Source organism: Colossoma macropomum, unplaced genomic scaffold (genome assembly GCF_904425465.1).
Source record: "Colossoma macropomum unplaced genomic scaffold, Colossoma_macropomum, whole genome shotgun sequence".
NCBI classification, from domain to species: Eukaryota; Metazoa; Chordata; class Actinopteri; order Characiformes; family Serrasalmidae; genus Colossoma; species Colossoma macropomum.
Window position 1 is genome coordinate 1898497 of NW_023494794.1, and position 17943 is coordinate 1916439.

At 39.1% G+C, this 17943-nt stretch overlaps 1 protein-coding gene across 3 annotated transcripts in view; it reads left to right on the forward strand.

Annotated features, from left to right (window-relative positions):
* The window catches only part of tmem132e (transmembrane protein 132E), a 391143-nt gene that overhangs the window by 335544 nt on the left and 37656 nt on the right, over positions 1-17943 (forward strand). For all 3 annotated transcript variants that reach the window (XM_036579860.1, XM_036579859.1, XM_036579861.1), the window contains exons 4-5: positions 520-712; positions 15859-16002. In XM_036579860.1, the coding sequence (XP_036435753.1) occupies positions 520-712; positions 15859-16002 (337 nt within the window). The remainder of the gene's footprint in view (positions 1-519; positions 713-15858; positions 16003-17943) is intronic.

Consider the following 17943-nt stretch of genomic DNA (forward strand, 5'->3'; position numbering starts at 1 on the left):
TATGAGACAATCTGTAAATAAGAGACAATTTATTGAATGAATTGTGTGGTAGTTGTGTGAAAACCTGTGTTAAGGCACAGGCCTGTTTATACTGATGGTTTAAACTTTGTCCATTGTCTTGCATTTCAATATCTTAGTCATTTTGCCATTTTGTGGAATTCTTATAAAACAGTTGAGCCACATTTTTGTCTCAAATTTCATCTCCAAAGCTTAATTTTTAGCCCGCCTCATCTATTCCAAAATAACAGATGGGCCGGGCACAGTTCTCTTAATTGGTTCATTCGCTGATTGTTTCAATATATAATGCCTAATACATGACAGAACATCTGTCTGTGCTGGTGGCCAGCCCATTAAACCATTTAATGATCAAATACATACCTGACCCTAATTAGAGTCTTCTAAATGAGCTTAATAGCTGAATTTGGTGGCTAGTTCCAGCATATTTTCTCACTAAACGCTGATATAATTGATCACATCCGCCGTTTTGCATTCTCATAATTGCTTTCCTTTTCCTTCTAGGGATGTGGCTGCCAACATCGAAGTCATGCAGCTGGACTTTGAGATGGAGAACTTTACCAGTCAATCAGTGACTAGAAGAATCAATTGGAACATTGATTATCGGGGCCAAAACCCACCCCCAGACTCGGACAAGGTGGTGACAGAGTTGACAGTGGTTCAGAAGGATATTCAGGCTATCATACCCCTGTCTATGGTGAGTAAAACCTCCCTTATAGCCTGGTTATAATCAAGGGTATAGTTCAGTCAAAAAAAGCTGATGTTGCTTATGGTTAATAAAAGTCATCAATCAGCAGTTAGCATTAGGCAAAGTCATGGTTGGCCATGTTAGCTTGTTTGGTCGAGATATGCCTTTAAATTGGAATTTGGAAGGAAGTAGAACTCTTAAACAAGTAAGGAAGAAGGGCTCTTATATTTTCCATGACATATCAGCAGAAAATAATGGTTAGTTTAGATTTGAGTACAGTTGTGCTGCAGGTAAAACCAATTTAAAAAAGTGAGTGATCAAATTTTTTTGCCTCAAGTTACCTAGAGCATCATTCCCGCCCAATTTAACCCCTGGGTATAATATCTCATCATGACCTACCACTCCGGTCATCATAATGGATGTTGGTCAATCAAATGGGTGTGTTTTATATAATTAATTTTGTGTAATTAATGTCGCTGAAGGCAAGAACTTCAATTACAGCTCTGTCAGAAGAACACATATGCACAAGGGATGTATTGCACAGATAGACCTCAGGCCTATAACCTTGTGAAACCTATTGGATGATATTAGTCTACTATACATGAAGAAGAGACGTCCATTGATTTTGCTGATATTGGCCATTATCCTTGCATTGGTCCCCATTCTCCAGCTAGTTCACCATGTGGTATCTCATGTGAGAGATTATTGAATGAAACAGCTCTGCGTTGTGAGTCATTTTGCAGGTAATAGGTCCAGGCTGGGAAGCCCACAGAGAGCATATTAATTCCCTGTGTGGTTACCCATCTGCTGTATGCATCTAGCTCCAGAAGTGGGAGACTTCATTATTCACCCTTTAGAATTCATCTGGCTGTCAAATTTATGGTGAGCTCTGTGGTGCTAGGCTCTGTATTCGAGCCATCACTTGGTTGAGTGCACTAGCGGCCAGTTAACATAATAACTTGCCCATAGTGCCCAGTGCACACACAACAAAGCAAGTGTTCACCCAAAAATGCTTCATCCAAAAAGGATAATGTGGCTAAGAATGAACGAAAGATAGTTAGGATTGGTGGACAGTTAGTTTAGCGAGAAATCAAATTTACAGTGTTCTGCTCAGGTGGGACATTTGCTTTGTCAGTTTTTTACTGGAGCTATGAAGTAATGTAAAATGGACAAAAGTAAGGACAAAATTCAGGTTTCAGCCAGATAATTTATGAACTGCAACTTGGAAACATCTTCCAGGTTGGTCATATACTAGAGGGCGCTCCTGAGAGTGTCCATAGTAAACGTGTTCCTATAGAGAACTTGTGCAAAATTGCAATTTGAATGCTTTTCAACTCCAGTTGTAAGACTTTATAACAGTGCTTTATGTACATTCATGACATCAGTGACCACAAACTGCTTTACTCAACCAATGGGCTGGGCAGCTTGTAAACCAATCAGTACTCAGTAGCAATAATGCTAGCACTCTACTTCCCAAAATCTGTTTGCTGTAAAAGGAAAAAATACTGGCTTTCAATGATTTTTGTATATATGTTCCAAAATTAAAGGAAATTACTGCATGAAAAAATATTTAATAATAATAATAATAAGCAATAAGCCATGAGAGGCCATGCATTAATGTGATTTTATCACAGGAAAGTTTATCCCCATGACAAAATCACAGTAGTGCACGGCCATTATTATATGTCCTCTTGTCGCGGTAACGCACGGCCATTATTATACGTCTTTTTGACGTGGTAACACACGGCCATTGTTATACGACTTTGTCGCGGTAACGGACAGCCATTATTATTCGACTTTTTGTGTATAATAATATAAACAATGCTATTTTGAACTTATCATAACATAGCAACAGAATTCAGTTGTTGTGAAGCAGCCATAGGTGGTATGTCGTGTATTTCACAACGGCTTTGTGTGCAACTCAGCCAATCAGATTTTAGGACTGGAAGTATCCATTGTATAATTAACATTTTTAGTTGTTTCACTTCATTACCTCCTTTGCTTCCAGTCCAGGCATGTTTTTGTTGTAATGAAAGGAATACCAGGTGGCCAGGCTCCCTTAAACTGGCTCTGCTACTTCTGTTTTTAGCTATGCAGTGCATATTTGCCCATTTATATAGATAACAGTATCTCATACAGTGTTTGAAACCACATAAGCAAGTCTGTTTAATATTACATAACAGCTCATCATGATTTTGGCATGCAGTTTGTACAATGCTAATAGCTCTAATACAAACCTAGTGAAGCAAACTTCAGGCACCAAGCATTTCCTAGCTGATTGTCTGTTTGGAGTAAAAGGAAAATTATGAATTATTTTCAGATTTTTTTGCTGAATAGCTAAATAGCTTTCATTCAGTATAGGTTGGTGTAGAACGTACAGTTTCTCATGCAAATTAAATATCAAAAACCACCGCAGAGCTTAAGCCAAGTCATCATTTTTGCAAGGCGCTGTTGGTTTTCAGTCGCCGTTGCTACCTGACAATTACACACATACAGTCAACAGCAAACTGAAAAGCCTGACACATGCCCTAACTCCATACAGGTCCTCGGGGGGTGTGGGTGTTCAATAGCTGGAACGAAGTTAATACATGGGAAATGGAGGGCTTTGTGGACAGCTGTGTGTGTGTTAGCAGAGCCTCCTGTAAATCGTCTGAAGCCTCACGAGGTCTGGTCTCTTTCTCATCGGGGGGGATTTGCGAGCAGGAAGCAATCAGAGAGGTCTGCGTAAGAGGCGTTTAGAGGCCGCAACAAAGGCCGAGCTCATACGCAGCATGCCAGACGATCCGAATGAGAGATGGAGAAAATCCCACTCCCCGCACACACACTCACTCACAACATGCTAACACGCTATGTAATCTCACACACCCAAACGCCCCACATGAATACATGCTATAATCTCACGCTCATACAGCACCGACACAAACAGCCGTGTACGGACACTGGAATTAGTGAGGCATCGACTTGTTACATGGAATCAATATCACCACCAACTGATCTACGACCCAAGCTGCTTCTTAGACACAGTCGCTCCAAAATGTGACCAAATTGCACAACCGATTCTAACTGTGTGTTTTTGTTAATGGAACTGAATGCTCTGCATACAGCTAATGATTATGAATGATCTCACTGCAGGCAGACTTCTCCGTAGTGTATGGAGATGAAACAAGCATGAAGAGGAAACAGGTTTTTTTGTAGGCTAGGAAATAAAACAAATTGTCAGATTTTTGGGTGATTTTGAGATAATAATGTGCTAGTAAAGACGTCTACAGTTAGTCTTCGTAGCCCGAAAACAAATTGGTTGAATATGAAATACTTGTCCATCGTGAGTCCAGTCAGAGTGAGACTAGCAGCAGTGAGCAGTGCTTGTGTTTTTAATTACTTTAAAATGATGTCAGACTCAGGAAAACGTACTTCACATGTACTTATTAAAGAAGGGTGAGAGGAAAACGTGTTCTGAGACACATAAGCTGGACACTCGTCCCACCGCCGTCTTTTAAAGCTCAAATCTTAAACTTCATCTTCTCTGCAGACCAGTTTCTCTTCCCGCCATGTCGAACTCTCTAAACTTTCGGAATGACGTGAACACACACGTGCAGAACATACTTAAACTTTCCGATTGGGAATGTAGTCAGATACAGGTATTTACATGGCTATTATTGTTCTATTCAATGGATTATATACAGGATTATCCATCTTGTCAGTTGGATAGAAATTGTATTCCGAATAGCCTCAATCAGACTAGTCTATTCTGATTGAGGTGTATACATGGATCTATTTATATTCCTATTGAGCTATTTGGCTGATTTTTAACGGATTAGCAGGCTGCATGTGAACATGGCTACTTAAAGCTTTCATGGTTCCACTTTATATTAAGTGACGCTAATAACTGTGTAGTTACATATGAACAACATATGCAACAACAACGTAACTACTGATGATTTAGTCACTGTTACAGTTGGACTAAAGTACACCTTATGTAATGATACATGCATATCAACCTCAGTTTTGCCTTATGTAATTACTCAAGTGTATCTTAATAGTTGTAACAGCCTATTCTCTCTCATGTAATTACACAAGGGTAATAACAATGTAATAACATTGGTAATCAGACTGGAACAGCAGTTTTTGTCTTTTTTTTTTCCAGCAGTAAAAGAAAGTGTGATAACGTACGTTAAGACGTTACTCACACTAGATCTGAAAGTTTTCCTAACATTTAGCTAGCATTTATGTTGCTAGTGCTGTAACATTATAACCAGGTTCAACTTTAAACCATTCTGTAATGTGACAGTACAGCAGATGTTCATTTATATTAAAACGTAACTTTTGTGACATTAATTAAATGTACTGCATTTCCCTCAAAGCAATGTATATAATACCATTTAATTATTACACAGTACCTATAAAACAATTACAGAGGAGCTGTTCACTTATTTTAAAGTGTAACTTTAACACTACACTACAGGAAAGTTCCTGTATAAAAGATACACTTGTGTAATTACATGAGGCAAAACTGAAGTTGATACAAATGTGTAATTACATAGGCTGTACTTCTGTAATCCATCTGTAACACTGACTAAATCATCAATAGTTAGTGTTGTTGCATATGTTATTCATGTGTAACTACACAGTTATTAGCGTCACTTAATATAAAGTGGGACCGCTTTCATCTTTGAGAGAGAGGAGAAAATTCGCTCATGCTGAAAATGAATAATTTGTGCTTAACGGCCATTTTGACTTGTAATTAAATAAATGAAAAGTGGTCTCTAATTTGGCACAGTGCTGTATATCATATCCAGCACTCTGTACTGGCTGGTATCCCGATTTCAGGTATCAGAATCGGTGATGGGAGTGAGAAAGGAGTGTCGGTGCATCCCTGATAAAATACACACAGCCGCATAATAACCTCCCTGACACAAACACGCTCTTACAAATATCCACCGAAATCTCTTGACAGAAAAGCGTAGCCAAGCAGATTCCACTCTGTGAGTCAGGTGTAGAAGGAAGCACTGAGGGGAATTTACAGTGTGTGTGTAGGTGTGTGTGCGTGTGTGTGTGTGACACACACAGGAGGACAGTGTTAAATCAGGCAGGGTTATCATTTCAGCATGGCAGCCTCGGCCAGTTCCCCTGGCAAACACAGTCTGGCTGCAATTAGCATGCAGCAGCACAAAGCTGCTCACAGTCTCCTTATTAAAGCGGTTAACCCTTACTGGGAAGGACGCTGACGGTGAGAAAGCCGTGAGCTGCACTGATCTCAGGCCAGTTTTTGAACCATTTGCTGTGCAGTCTCTCAGACTGGGCTTTGGCTAAATCCTGGGCCTCACAGTGATTCAGTTTGATTCTTTAGGAAAGTTCATTTTAGCATGAAGTCTCAAATTGTGATTCGTTTGGATTTACTTAGTTAGTTTTTACAGTCAGTTCAATTACAATTCTTTAGATTCACAATTCAGTGCATCATGAAACCTCGAATTTCAATTCAGTTACAACTCTGCGGGAAGTGATTCAGTTCAGTTATAAATTATGATTCTTTAGGAAACAGTTCAGTGCTTCATGAAGTCTCAGATTTCGCCATGATTAGGTGTGATTAATTCATTATGCAGAATTAATTTTTAAAATGCACTGCATGCATTTGGGAGTGTGAAAAAGTTTGTGATCACAAAATATTCAATAATAACTTACACAGTGCAGATTGAAATACTGTCAGCTTGACAGCAGAATATGTTTTCAATATTTCAAGGGCTTCTATCATACAAAACCAAAATTTCCTCACTAATAAAATCAGTTAGGTGTAATATGTAACCATTGTTTATGTCTCAAAACCATTCACTCCCCAGTCCATACAGTCCATGTATAGCAACTAAGCTAGTTACATACACCTGCCTATTCAGCCTACAGCAGTTTAGCTCCACCCATTCACTCTGAAGTTATAAGGAGTGTTTCAGCCTGCTTTTTGAAAGAAGCACAATACAGGACAGCCAATCAGATCACAGGTTATTTATGTATATCAGTATTAAAGGCACATTAACGGCAACAGCCTGTTTAATTCTGAGGGCTAAAGAGAGGTTGCAAATTTGTCAAAGGTGGACAGAGAGGGAAACATAAACACAAATAGAATGTGGGATATGGGCCTGTTAAAGTTTTGTTGGGAACAGCAAGAAGTTATTAAATGATAGACAGCATTCTGTAATTACTTATTTATAGGAAATCTTTTCATTCTTTCTTAATGTTGTACAGCTTCCTTGGTCATTAAGGAATCATCTACAGCTCTGTTCATCATTCTGAACACATCTAACGCTCATTTGTTTTATACAGCTTCCTTCAAATTAGTGTAGCATCATTATACAATCATTTCCTGCACTTATCCACAGCATTTCTTTTATTTCATTGAACACTGTGATCCCAAACTGAAACATTCCTGGAAATAGCCCAAGAAATGTATTGTTGCCAAATAAATACTCTGAAAAACACTCTGAAATCTCTGCACCTGTTTACATTTTGTAGTAAGGACTGATGAAAAGTCAGTATGAAAGCAGAAACTGCCCACCTAGATACATCCGGATGGGGGCATATTTTGGCCAGGCCATACTGACCGCCACAGTCCTGGAGCATGGGCCGGTTGCACCAGCTGTGTTTTAGCTCAAGTGTAGACTTGTTGTACCATAGGTGTTTACTAAGTTCAGGTTTATGCATTACTAGGTCCAAATGGGTCGCGCCACACAAACTAGTTTAAATGTTAAGCTTAGTGGTCAATAAATATTCCCCTGCTGTCAGAACAAAACCTCGCATCCCCATTTTTGCCATTTTTCAGTTTTTGGCATAATTTGAAAATGCCTGTTGGCCTTCACACTGGCTGTGTTTACATGAAAGATTTTTGCCAATTGCCAATTGAATACAGTCCGATTATAGATTAAGACTGAGGTGTTTATATGCTCACTCTACTCAACAATCTAATGAAAATATCTGTTTACATGCACACTACAGGTGAGTCCAGTCAGTGAGACGAGCAGCAGTGAGCAGTGTTTGTGTTTTTAATTGCTTTAAAATGACATCAGACTCAGGAAAACGTACTTCACATGTCCTTATTAAAGAAGGGTGAGAGGAAGACATTGTGTTCTGAGACAGCTGGTCGTCCGTCCCACCGCCGTCTTTTAAAGTTCAGAGCATGAACTTCGTCTCCTCTGCAGACCCGTTTCTGCTTCCGCCATGTTGAACGTCATAAACTTTTGCTATGACGCGACGCACATGATCAGAACGTACTTTCAGACTGGAAATGTAATCGGATACAGGCTTTTACTTGGTTATTATTCTTCTATTTAACGGATTATTTACAGGATTACCCACCTCATTCAATCGAATAGAAATTGTATTTCGAATGGGGGGGGGGGACTCTGACTTACTTTAAAAGTAAAGTAAAAAAAAACAGTAAAAGTAAAATCTGACTTGCATTAAAAGTAAAGTATATTTTTTACTTTTTCTGTAAATTTGTCATTTTGGAGATATAAGGATTTGTTCCGACAGCAGCACCTCCCGCTAAGCAGGTGTGAGTGTTCAGGAAAAGACAAAAAAGACTACAAATTTGACTTTCTTTGGTTAACCTAGATAAATTCGTTTTTAAAAGCTGCATTTATGGTTGTCACAAGGAAATATTAAAGAACGGACAACGGCTACAAGTACTGCGTTTTATTCTTTATTCTTCTATAAAGGTAATTTTTCTATAAACACGGTAATTTTTCTCCATGGATTTTTTTTCTCGCAAACTGCCATCATGTTTCCATGGTAGCACATTTACAGCTTGGCTCTGAACATGTTATCATCATGTTAAAGCGACATACGCATTAATTGGTTGTTGCTAGTTGAGACATGGCTTAATGATTTGTGGTGTAAAAGAATAGACTGAAACAAACTAATGACTTACTAAAGGCTTTACCAACTTAAGTACAGACTAAGTGCATCTCAGCCTAGTTCTTTTAACAGTTTTATACTTCATCTTATCTGTGTACTTCGCTGCCAAGGCAGGTGGACTGTCTTGTCCTTTCTAACGACATCACAAAGCAAACACATAATAAAACTAGAATGAACATCTCCAGTGCTCCAGCAGCCTTTTGACCTTAGCCACGTACAACAAAAATAGAAAATAAAACCTATCTGTGTGTCCTAGCTGCCTCCACAACTGTGGGATGGTCTGTATGTCTCTTATTTTCTTATTTCAGGGGAAAACCAGATACAGGTCAGCTTTGCTTTGACCGACATTGTGTAAAGCATGTGGTGATCTGTCAAAGCCATCTGCACTGTTATTTATAGTGAAGGCTGTTTATATTTGCCGTAATATGTCATTTATTACACTGCAGACTCTCGCTGTCACTGTAAATCCTTATGTCTATATTTACATTCAACACTTCTGAGCATGGATGACCTGTTTCACCACACGGGGGACAGTAGGTTATGCAGCCGTCTAGTGTCAAAATACATATTCCCTAAAAGCACTGACTGTGAGGGCACCTGCTCACCTGTTTCTTCTGAAATCACAGGTATTAATGGGGAGTTTGTTCCCCCTTTGCTGCTGTTACAGCCTCTACTGTTTTGGGAAGGCTTTACACAAGATGTTGGAACGTTGCTGTGAGGATTTGATTGCATTCAGCCACATGGGCATTAGTGAGGTCAGGTACTGATGTTGGATGATTATTTCTGGATCACAAATAAAAAGGTGTTGGGTGGAGTTCCATCACTCCAGAGAACTCAGTTCCTCTGCTGTACAGTCCAGTGCTGTGGGGCTTTATACCCCTATAGCCATGAATGCCAATGGGCAATTAACAAGCCCATTCTGAGTTGAAGGGGGTGTATTAGAGCAGACAAAGACTAAAATGTACACGACAGGGCATTTTCCTGCTCCAGGGTTGAGTGGCTGCTCCAGAGCTTCCTATTGGCAATGATTTTCTATGAAGATGATGCAAGCTGTGTGCATGCAGTTGACCTCCTGTGCCAGCTGTCAGTGCACTATACAGTGTCTGAATTCACCAATTAGAGAAGTCTGGATACTTTTGGTAATATAGTGAACATTTGAAATACATGAGTTTGAAAGTACAACCATACAATAACTCTACAAAAAATAGTGTTAGCATGAGGTAAACATGAGACAAAGTCTTACTAAGGTTGTTCTTATCAAGTTATACACTCTCAAACACTGGAACAAAACAGTAAAAAAGCGCTTACTGTTACAACTGCTTTCTGTAAGGTGTTTTGGTATCGATGGCGATCAAGCAGAGGTCAGTAAAACTGGTAAAACTGGTCACCCACAATACTATGTTGATAACAAATTATTACAAATTGTCAGTTTTGGAAAAGTCCTTACTGTAAAAGGCTGTATTATATTATTACTATACTATATTACACAACAGTTGTTATTACCACTATATTATACAACACAGCTATTACTCTACTGTATTATACAATATTATTACTATAACTGTACTGCACAAATAATAGTTACTGTTACTATACTATAAAATACAATTACTATTAGAACTATATTGTACAGCACTATTACTGTACTGTAGAATACACTATAACTAGGGGTGGGAATCTCTAGGCACCTCATAATTCGATTCGATTATGATTCAGAGGGCTGCGATGCGATTATAAAATGATTATCGATGCATCTCGATGCATCTTTTTTTCTATATAGCATTTATATTTTCTCACTGTGTGAGCTCAAGTTTCAAGTTTATATGTCATAATGCAAATGTCATTTGCACAACATGACATTTATGCATTGAAGTGCTTGTGGTGAGGCTCAGCTAATCACTCTACAGAAAGTAAGTAAAAATAAAAATACAAGAAAAACCAACTGAAATATATTAAATATACACAAAATATATACAAAATGTAGAGACAATATACATTTTAAAGTGACTAAGTGACTCAGTGTTATTGTTATTTAAAGTGACTCGGTACTTTTAAAGCAAAGTATTTGTAATGATCCATAATGAATTTACTTCCAATATCTTTTTTTTAATAAAACAAATGGCAGTGATGTGACAAGTGAACTAGAAGGCTCTCATTCAGTGCTCTTGTTTGGAGCACGAGAAGCTGCTTAAAATGCGATAAAATGTGGGTCGTGTGCAACATAGTGCGAAAGCCCTGTTTCACAATGACTGAGAACTGCAGGTCACATAGCAGTGATGCGTTATTCGCATTCATAAGCAGCGCTGTTGGTTTCCTGGTACGTTAAATCTGCAACGAGAGACTGTCACACACTAAAAAGTGGCGAAGCTGAAGTCGCTTCTCTTTTGAATTCTTCCGTTCCATCTTAAATGGTGCCGCATTTTCATTCGGCGCCTCAGTTAGAATTTAAGGTGGCACGGGTAAATTCGAAGAAGAAGCTGGAGAATAAGAAGCGACTTCAGCCTCGTAAAAAAACAGTCGAACGCTGAGAGACATTTAACTGATCTTCTTCTGAAGAAATGTTTTCTGGTGGAGATGGAAGGAAAGCGGCTGTAGGCAAAGCTTAAAGCAGAGCGAAGTAAATCTGCGTTTTTGTTTATATTGTTTAGTCTATACTAGGACATTATCACATACTGAGACATACTGGACATTAAATGTTGTGACTCCCAAGGTGGTTTGATTTTTGTTGAAAGGACAAAATGGCTCTTCTTATCTTTTGTGTTGTGACTCCTGACCTAACCTGGCTTTAATGCAGAGGGAGCTGGTCAGATTTCTCGCTCATCCAGTAGTGTTTTTGTTATGTGCCGCCACAGACTGTCCGGGCGCTGCACTTACCCACTTCCAAGTTCCGCCTTTTGCGTTCCGTCAACATTACATTATAAATCAAATATTTAAAAAATCGATTTTTGACATTTGTGAATCGATTCAGAATCGTTCACGTCCGCATCTCGATGCATCTAAGAATCGATTTTTTCCCGCACCCCTAACTATTACTATGTTATTTGATACAGTTGATATTAGTACTCTATTGCTATTACATTATTATGAATATTATTTATATTATGTTGTGATATTGTCGCTTTTGGGGGGGAAAAAAAGGAGAAGGAGAAAAGTTTCATGTTTTTCAATATAAATTCATGGAACAAGGTATTATTCATTCAAGGTATTAGTCATTTAAACCATTTCTTTTGGTGTATTTATCATAAACAACAGTGGGTGTTTACTGACAGAATCCTGCAACATGACTTCTGTCATAAATGTTTAGATTCAACAGGTTTGCTTTTTTGTACAGGGAAACATGCCAAAACTATTGTCCATGGTAATCAACCATACTCTAAAGCTGTGGCAGATAGAGATTAAGTTGAAAAACACTGGAATTTTCCTTTGAAATATGAAAATACTTTGATTGTTAACATGCCTGTCTTTTTAACTTTCCTATCTGGCTCTGTCTTCCTAAGGTTTTCCAGCCTACTTTTAGTCATTTTATGTACTGTGAGTAATCTTAGCAAGTGTCCCACTGGGGGGCTTAATTTTGCTTTCTTCAAGTATTCACTTCTTCCATTTGTTATTTTTAGAGGCTTTTTTTCTGCAGTGTATCAGACACAGTTTGGTACTAGAAATAGCTCAGAAATACAATACGTAGTATTTAGTTACCAAGAAAATATTCTCAATGAGGAACAGGACCAGCCGTTGTGAATGAATCCTTCCCCAACCCACCCCAGCAATAATTCTAACCTGGACAGGTGAAGTATTATGTTTTATTGTTTATTGAATGCAGTATTAGCTAATAACCCTGGCATGGTGATATGCAGAGGTGTGGAAAGTAGCTTAAAGCCAGACTCAAATGCAATGAAATAGCTGTTTAATTAGGCCTTAAGATGTACAGGCGAGTACTGAGTATTCTGCAGAACTGTAGTGAAACTTCATAGTACACTGAACATCTATCAGCTGAAGTTCAGAACTGAAGTTTGTTAGGCTCTGTTCTTCTCTTCTGGGTTCCTTTTGGTCTAACATAAAATGCTACAGCTAATGAGCAACAGCAAAGCAGTCCAGATAATGAATCAATGAAATTAAACCTTCACAAAAATAATTTGAGATTAATATTTGATTAAAATGTAACTTAGGAAGAAGTACATTCATTTCTTCTAGACGTACTTGAGTGGGTACAAAGGTGGTCCCACATTTTTTTTTCTGTAATAACTGTGTAGTTATACATTAATACATGTAACAACCATGTACTAGTGATATGTTCACTGTTATAGATTATAATAAGACAGTTTATGTAGATACATAGGTGTATTGAGTTCAGTTTTTAATAATGTAATTACACACGTCTGTCTTCATAGCTGTATGTAACAGCATATTTTCTCACAACGCATGTAATTGGATGATTTAATTGCATTTGTATGAACTGCTGTTTTTCCTATAAGACTTTTCTGATTGTAACAGGTGTGTAATTACCAACATTATGAGAGTTCTCACACTTCATCTGCACAGGAAACAGCAACTTTCCTAACAATAACAGTACACTCATACTCACATAGTGTGTGTAATCACACACCTCCCATTACAATCAGAAAAACAGCTGTTCATACAAATGTAAATACTCTATTACATGTGTAATTACACAAGAGAAAGTGCTGTTACAGCTGTCAAGATACACTTGTACAATTACAAGAGTAAAAATCTGGAGTTGGTACATGTGTATTTACATTCGCTGTATTACTGTAATCAACCTCTGACAGTGAATACATCATCAGTTGTTACATTACTGTTGCATGAATTGTTAATGTGTAACTACACAGTTATTAAAGACGTAAAGGTATATTAAAATACTCAGATTTGACAGTTTTGACAATACTACAGATCCACTTACATAAATGAGACTAGTTCCTGCTCAGCCCAATACCCAACTGAACATCGGCCTAGTTTTGAAAATGAATGTGGCCTATATTAGGGACTCCCCCAGAGCAGGCCAAAACTTGGAGATAGTAAGCCCTGAGCTCCAGCTCCAGATGCAGAGCCCCCCTGAAGAGTTGATCAACTTCACTTCTTTGCAAAAGTGCTTGGTCTTGGCTGTAAATGATCCAGGCAGACCAAGAACTGTAGGGATACGCAAGAATTATGGTTATGCAGTTCCAACTGGGGGGCATCAAGACTTCAACACTAATACTAAGCTAATAAGTCAGTGACCATGTTCAGACAGGGAAATATTAAACAGCACTGTTAATTCTCTGAGTGCAGCCTGCAAGCTGAAGGTTTATAACCCCAGAGAAAGACTTTGTGTCAGAATTTTGGCACTCGTTAGCCATGAAAAATGAGGGAAGTAAAAGGACCAAAGGGGTTTAATGTGGCTGAGGGTGCAAATTGTTAGCCATTGTGAAGAGGTGAAATATTTGGGAGTGAAAACTTCTTAGCTGTAGTTTATTCTTGATGGCGGTTGTGGGTAAAAGGATGCAAGTGAGGTTTAAAGCCATTGTGGTGTCAAGATCAAAATTTCACAGCTTTACACAGTGTTTCCCCCAAATGTATCAGCCTGGACCTGACGAGCATTTTTCAGTTTTTGACCTAATTTGAAAGTGTCTGTTGCCCTTTACATTGTATGTAAATTTCATGATAAATAGATCAAAAGAAATGGCCCAAAATTACTTGGACAAAAAGGCTGGTTCCATTGACTTGCATTAAAAGTAAAGTATGTTTTTTCGTTTTCCTGTAAAGTTACCGTTTCGTCCCGACAGCAGCGATATATTTGTCAGTTTTTAGATAATGGCTTGTCATGCAGTGTCAGGAACCATCTAACTATGTGCAGTTAGCCTGATGCTAATTGGTAGGGTATTACCTTAGCCTCGTAGCTCCTGTGCAGAACTAAAGAAGCAGATTTTGGACACCAAACACGTCAGGTTAGAGGTTTTTAGATGTTCGAGAGAGCAAAAAGTGATGCCCGTACCATCTTGCAATGATTTTTGAGCTACACTGCTTTTGGAAACCCAAGCGCAGGTTTAGCCCAGCTAAGGCAAAGGAGGAAAAAAAGTAAAAGTTTACGCATTACTTTCAACGTTCTCCTCAGGGAACTCCAGAAATTAACAACGCAAGTCATTTTTCTTGAAAACTCGCTCAGTTGTGACCACTTCTGTCTCGTATGCTGCCTGCCGTGAGATTACAATGACTGAATTTAATGAAGTCATGTTGCCTTTTATACTTGCCCTCGGGTAGCACAAGCTGCGGTCACATACTTTCTGCAAATGCGCTGGATTTATTGAGGCGTGGGACCGCGCGCTTAAAGTTCTCTCCTATTTTTGGGCCCCGTGCGGAATAATTTACAGTTAGCTGTTGTTGCGTCCCTGCAGCAACAAAAAATAATGAATTGATGTGAACAGGAGGAGCAATCCAGGAGCCGGGGCGCTCCATAATTGGCCTCAGCATTTGCTTTGGAGCTCTAATTGAAAGAAGAGACCTGTTTGAATATGTAGCGTAGCAGAACACCATATCAATTTGCGAGTTCAGGTAGCGAGGCAAGGGGTGAATGCGAAATCAAGGCAAAAACACTAACTTGATGATGCTAGCAGCGCTGGAATAAGTAGTTTGCTAAAGTTCGTCATGCTTGACCAGAACGGCGGCTACCAATTAGCTTTATGTTGTAAGTTCCCATTTATTTGGCACATCTACTCTCATTGAGTTACTTGCCTTTGTAAATTATTTTGCCGCTTTTTTGCCGGGAGGAATGAGGAAAGTAAAGGAACCGTTGGGGTTTTGTGTTGTGTAGCTCACAGTTGTTATTACTAAAAGTTATTATTAATTGCAGGGTTTGAGGAGATTCACCACTCTTGCAAGTTGCATTCAGAACATCATGTATCTACTCTCATTGAGTTACTTGCCCCTGTTGTAACACATTATGTCCACTCTGTCTACTTATTCGGTTGTGCGAATGAGAAAAATGAGACTTTCCATTTTCATATCCTAATAAGCCTTCAAAATTTATCGGCTGTGTTTTATAAGGTTGAGACATTTCCCTTTCAGACACTGTTACTCATGGCCTCACATTTGACTTTATGAGCCTAATGCAGACTCAGACTTTATAAAACTGTACTGCGCTGTCTCCAGGCTTTTATTCAGTATTCAAATTCCTGCACTGAACTCATGCTAACCTTTCGTGACCATTTTCCCTCTCTCTCCTTCTCTCTCTCCCCCTTACTGTCTCCCCCCCTCGTCTCCAGGACACCGAGATCATCAATACGGCCATTCTGACTGGACGAACCGTCGCCATCCCGGTCAAGGTTGTCTCCATAGAGATGAGTGGCACAGTCACCGACATTTCCTCCTCCGTGGAGTGCAAGTCGTCCAATGAGGACATTGTCAAGGTATGTTATGCTCATGAGCGACTTATTGTTGCTCACCTGTTAGAGGAGGCTGTCACTAGAAGCCCCACGATACAGTATTCGATGCGATACTTGAGCGAAGGTATGATTCTTTTGCCATTTGTACAGATTTGGGATATACTAAATACACACACACACACACACACACACACACACACAAACACACACACACACGTTATCTATGCTGCTTCTTCTCCTGGGTCACGGGGGTGCTGGAGCCTATCCTAATCCAGAGCGAATTACAGTGGCAAGTCAACTCAACTTTAGGAGTATAGTCCAAGTTCCACTTCTCTCTCTCTCACAATTTTTTTTCCACTGCTAAGGTTCACAAAATGGGTAATGCTCACCTTTTGGGAAGCAGGTGAAAAAATATATTTAGCGCTAGCATGCTAACTGTTAGACATTTAGCTCCCCAGTCATTTTTTCATCCCGTTCATGAAGGGTAAGTGGGGGGGTACAGCTGCTCCCTTGTGGTTGAGGCTGGTATAGCATGCTAATTGTTAGCCACGGAGGAGCTCCCCAGTGATTTATTTATTTTTTTTCCACCTGATCCTAAAAGGGTAAGTGGGGCAGGCGGAGGGGGGTCCAAAGCTGATGTAGCATGCTTAGTGTTACCAAGTACTTCTTTAATAAAAAAGGTAGAGGTAGAAAAAAAAAATTGTTGGTGAATTGTTGTCAGCTGTTTATGGTATATTATACACAAAAAAGTGGAACATTCAGAAACTCGCTTAATTTTTTTTTCATCTTACCCTTTAAGGCTTCCATAATGTTGTCGTGTATCGTACATGATTTCCCTCAAGGGTTCAATTATAAGAAATTATGCTTCATTACTATATTTAAGTATTATTGTGGAAGATTTGTACTTCACTGAAGTGTTGTTAAAATTGAATTGAAATTTAACTGAAACTGAACTTTAAATCGAAATTTAACTCAATTACGTTTCCAAAAGAATAAACATACTTTTTTTTTTTTACTCCGTGCATTTTCACTTAGATGCTCAGAGATCTCTTTTTAGATCTTAAAGGTGAGGAGCGGCGTCTCCTTTTCTCTTACCATTTAGTTGTATATACTTCTTTAAATGGAGATGCTTTGTCAGCTTCACTCAAGTGTAACTGAGTAAGATTTTGACAGCATACTTTCACCTAAGTACGATTTCCTGCGCTGCCCCCACCACCTGCCCTCCCACTCTCCTTCTGTTGTCTCCCAGTTCTTTTGAGCCAATGAAAGTAGAGCTATGCTTAAAAGAGCATAAAACAAGCATCAAACAGTCACTTAAAACTGGCTCTCTGCACACTCCCACGGCTGATGCTTTTTGAACCCCCCGGAGGGATCGATGACTTTTTCGTCCGAGACAATCCATCAAAATCAGCGTACTGCAGGAACTCACGCAGCCCAGATCGCCGGGGACTGTAATCACACGGCCCCACGTTTCCAGCCATTAAAAGAAAACTCTCAGAAAGTCATGCAGCTGGATATGACGTCTCTTTTGATTATGCTAACCAGAATGACTTCGGGTAAAAGATACTGTTCTTGAGATTTCAGGGATCTGTCACAAACGGAGCTCAGGCTCAGGGGGAAGAGCTCAATTTAAATATGCTGCGGCTTTCACCCTTCTCTATTTCCTTTGGGCGCAATGAGTACGCTAATCCTGCTATTGCATTTTATTTCCTTCCATAAACGCTTAGCGCTTGCGAATGACCATCTCTCCCAGCTTGGGCTTTTTTTTTTCCACCCCTCCAAGAACTCTCAATCATATCCGGCGACTACGATATAGACATAAACCCATTTTCAATTATCCTTTATTGCTGCACTTTTATGATATTTCCAATAATCTTTGCCATCCGTTTCATCACCATGAACTCCACGAGACACATCCGCACCAACTCTTAAAAAGCCTTTGGAGAGGACATTTAAGATATAGGC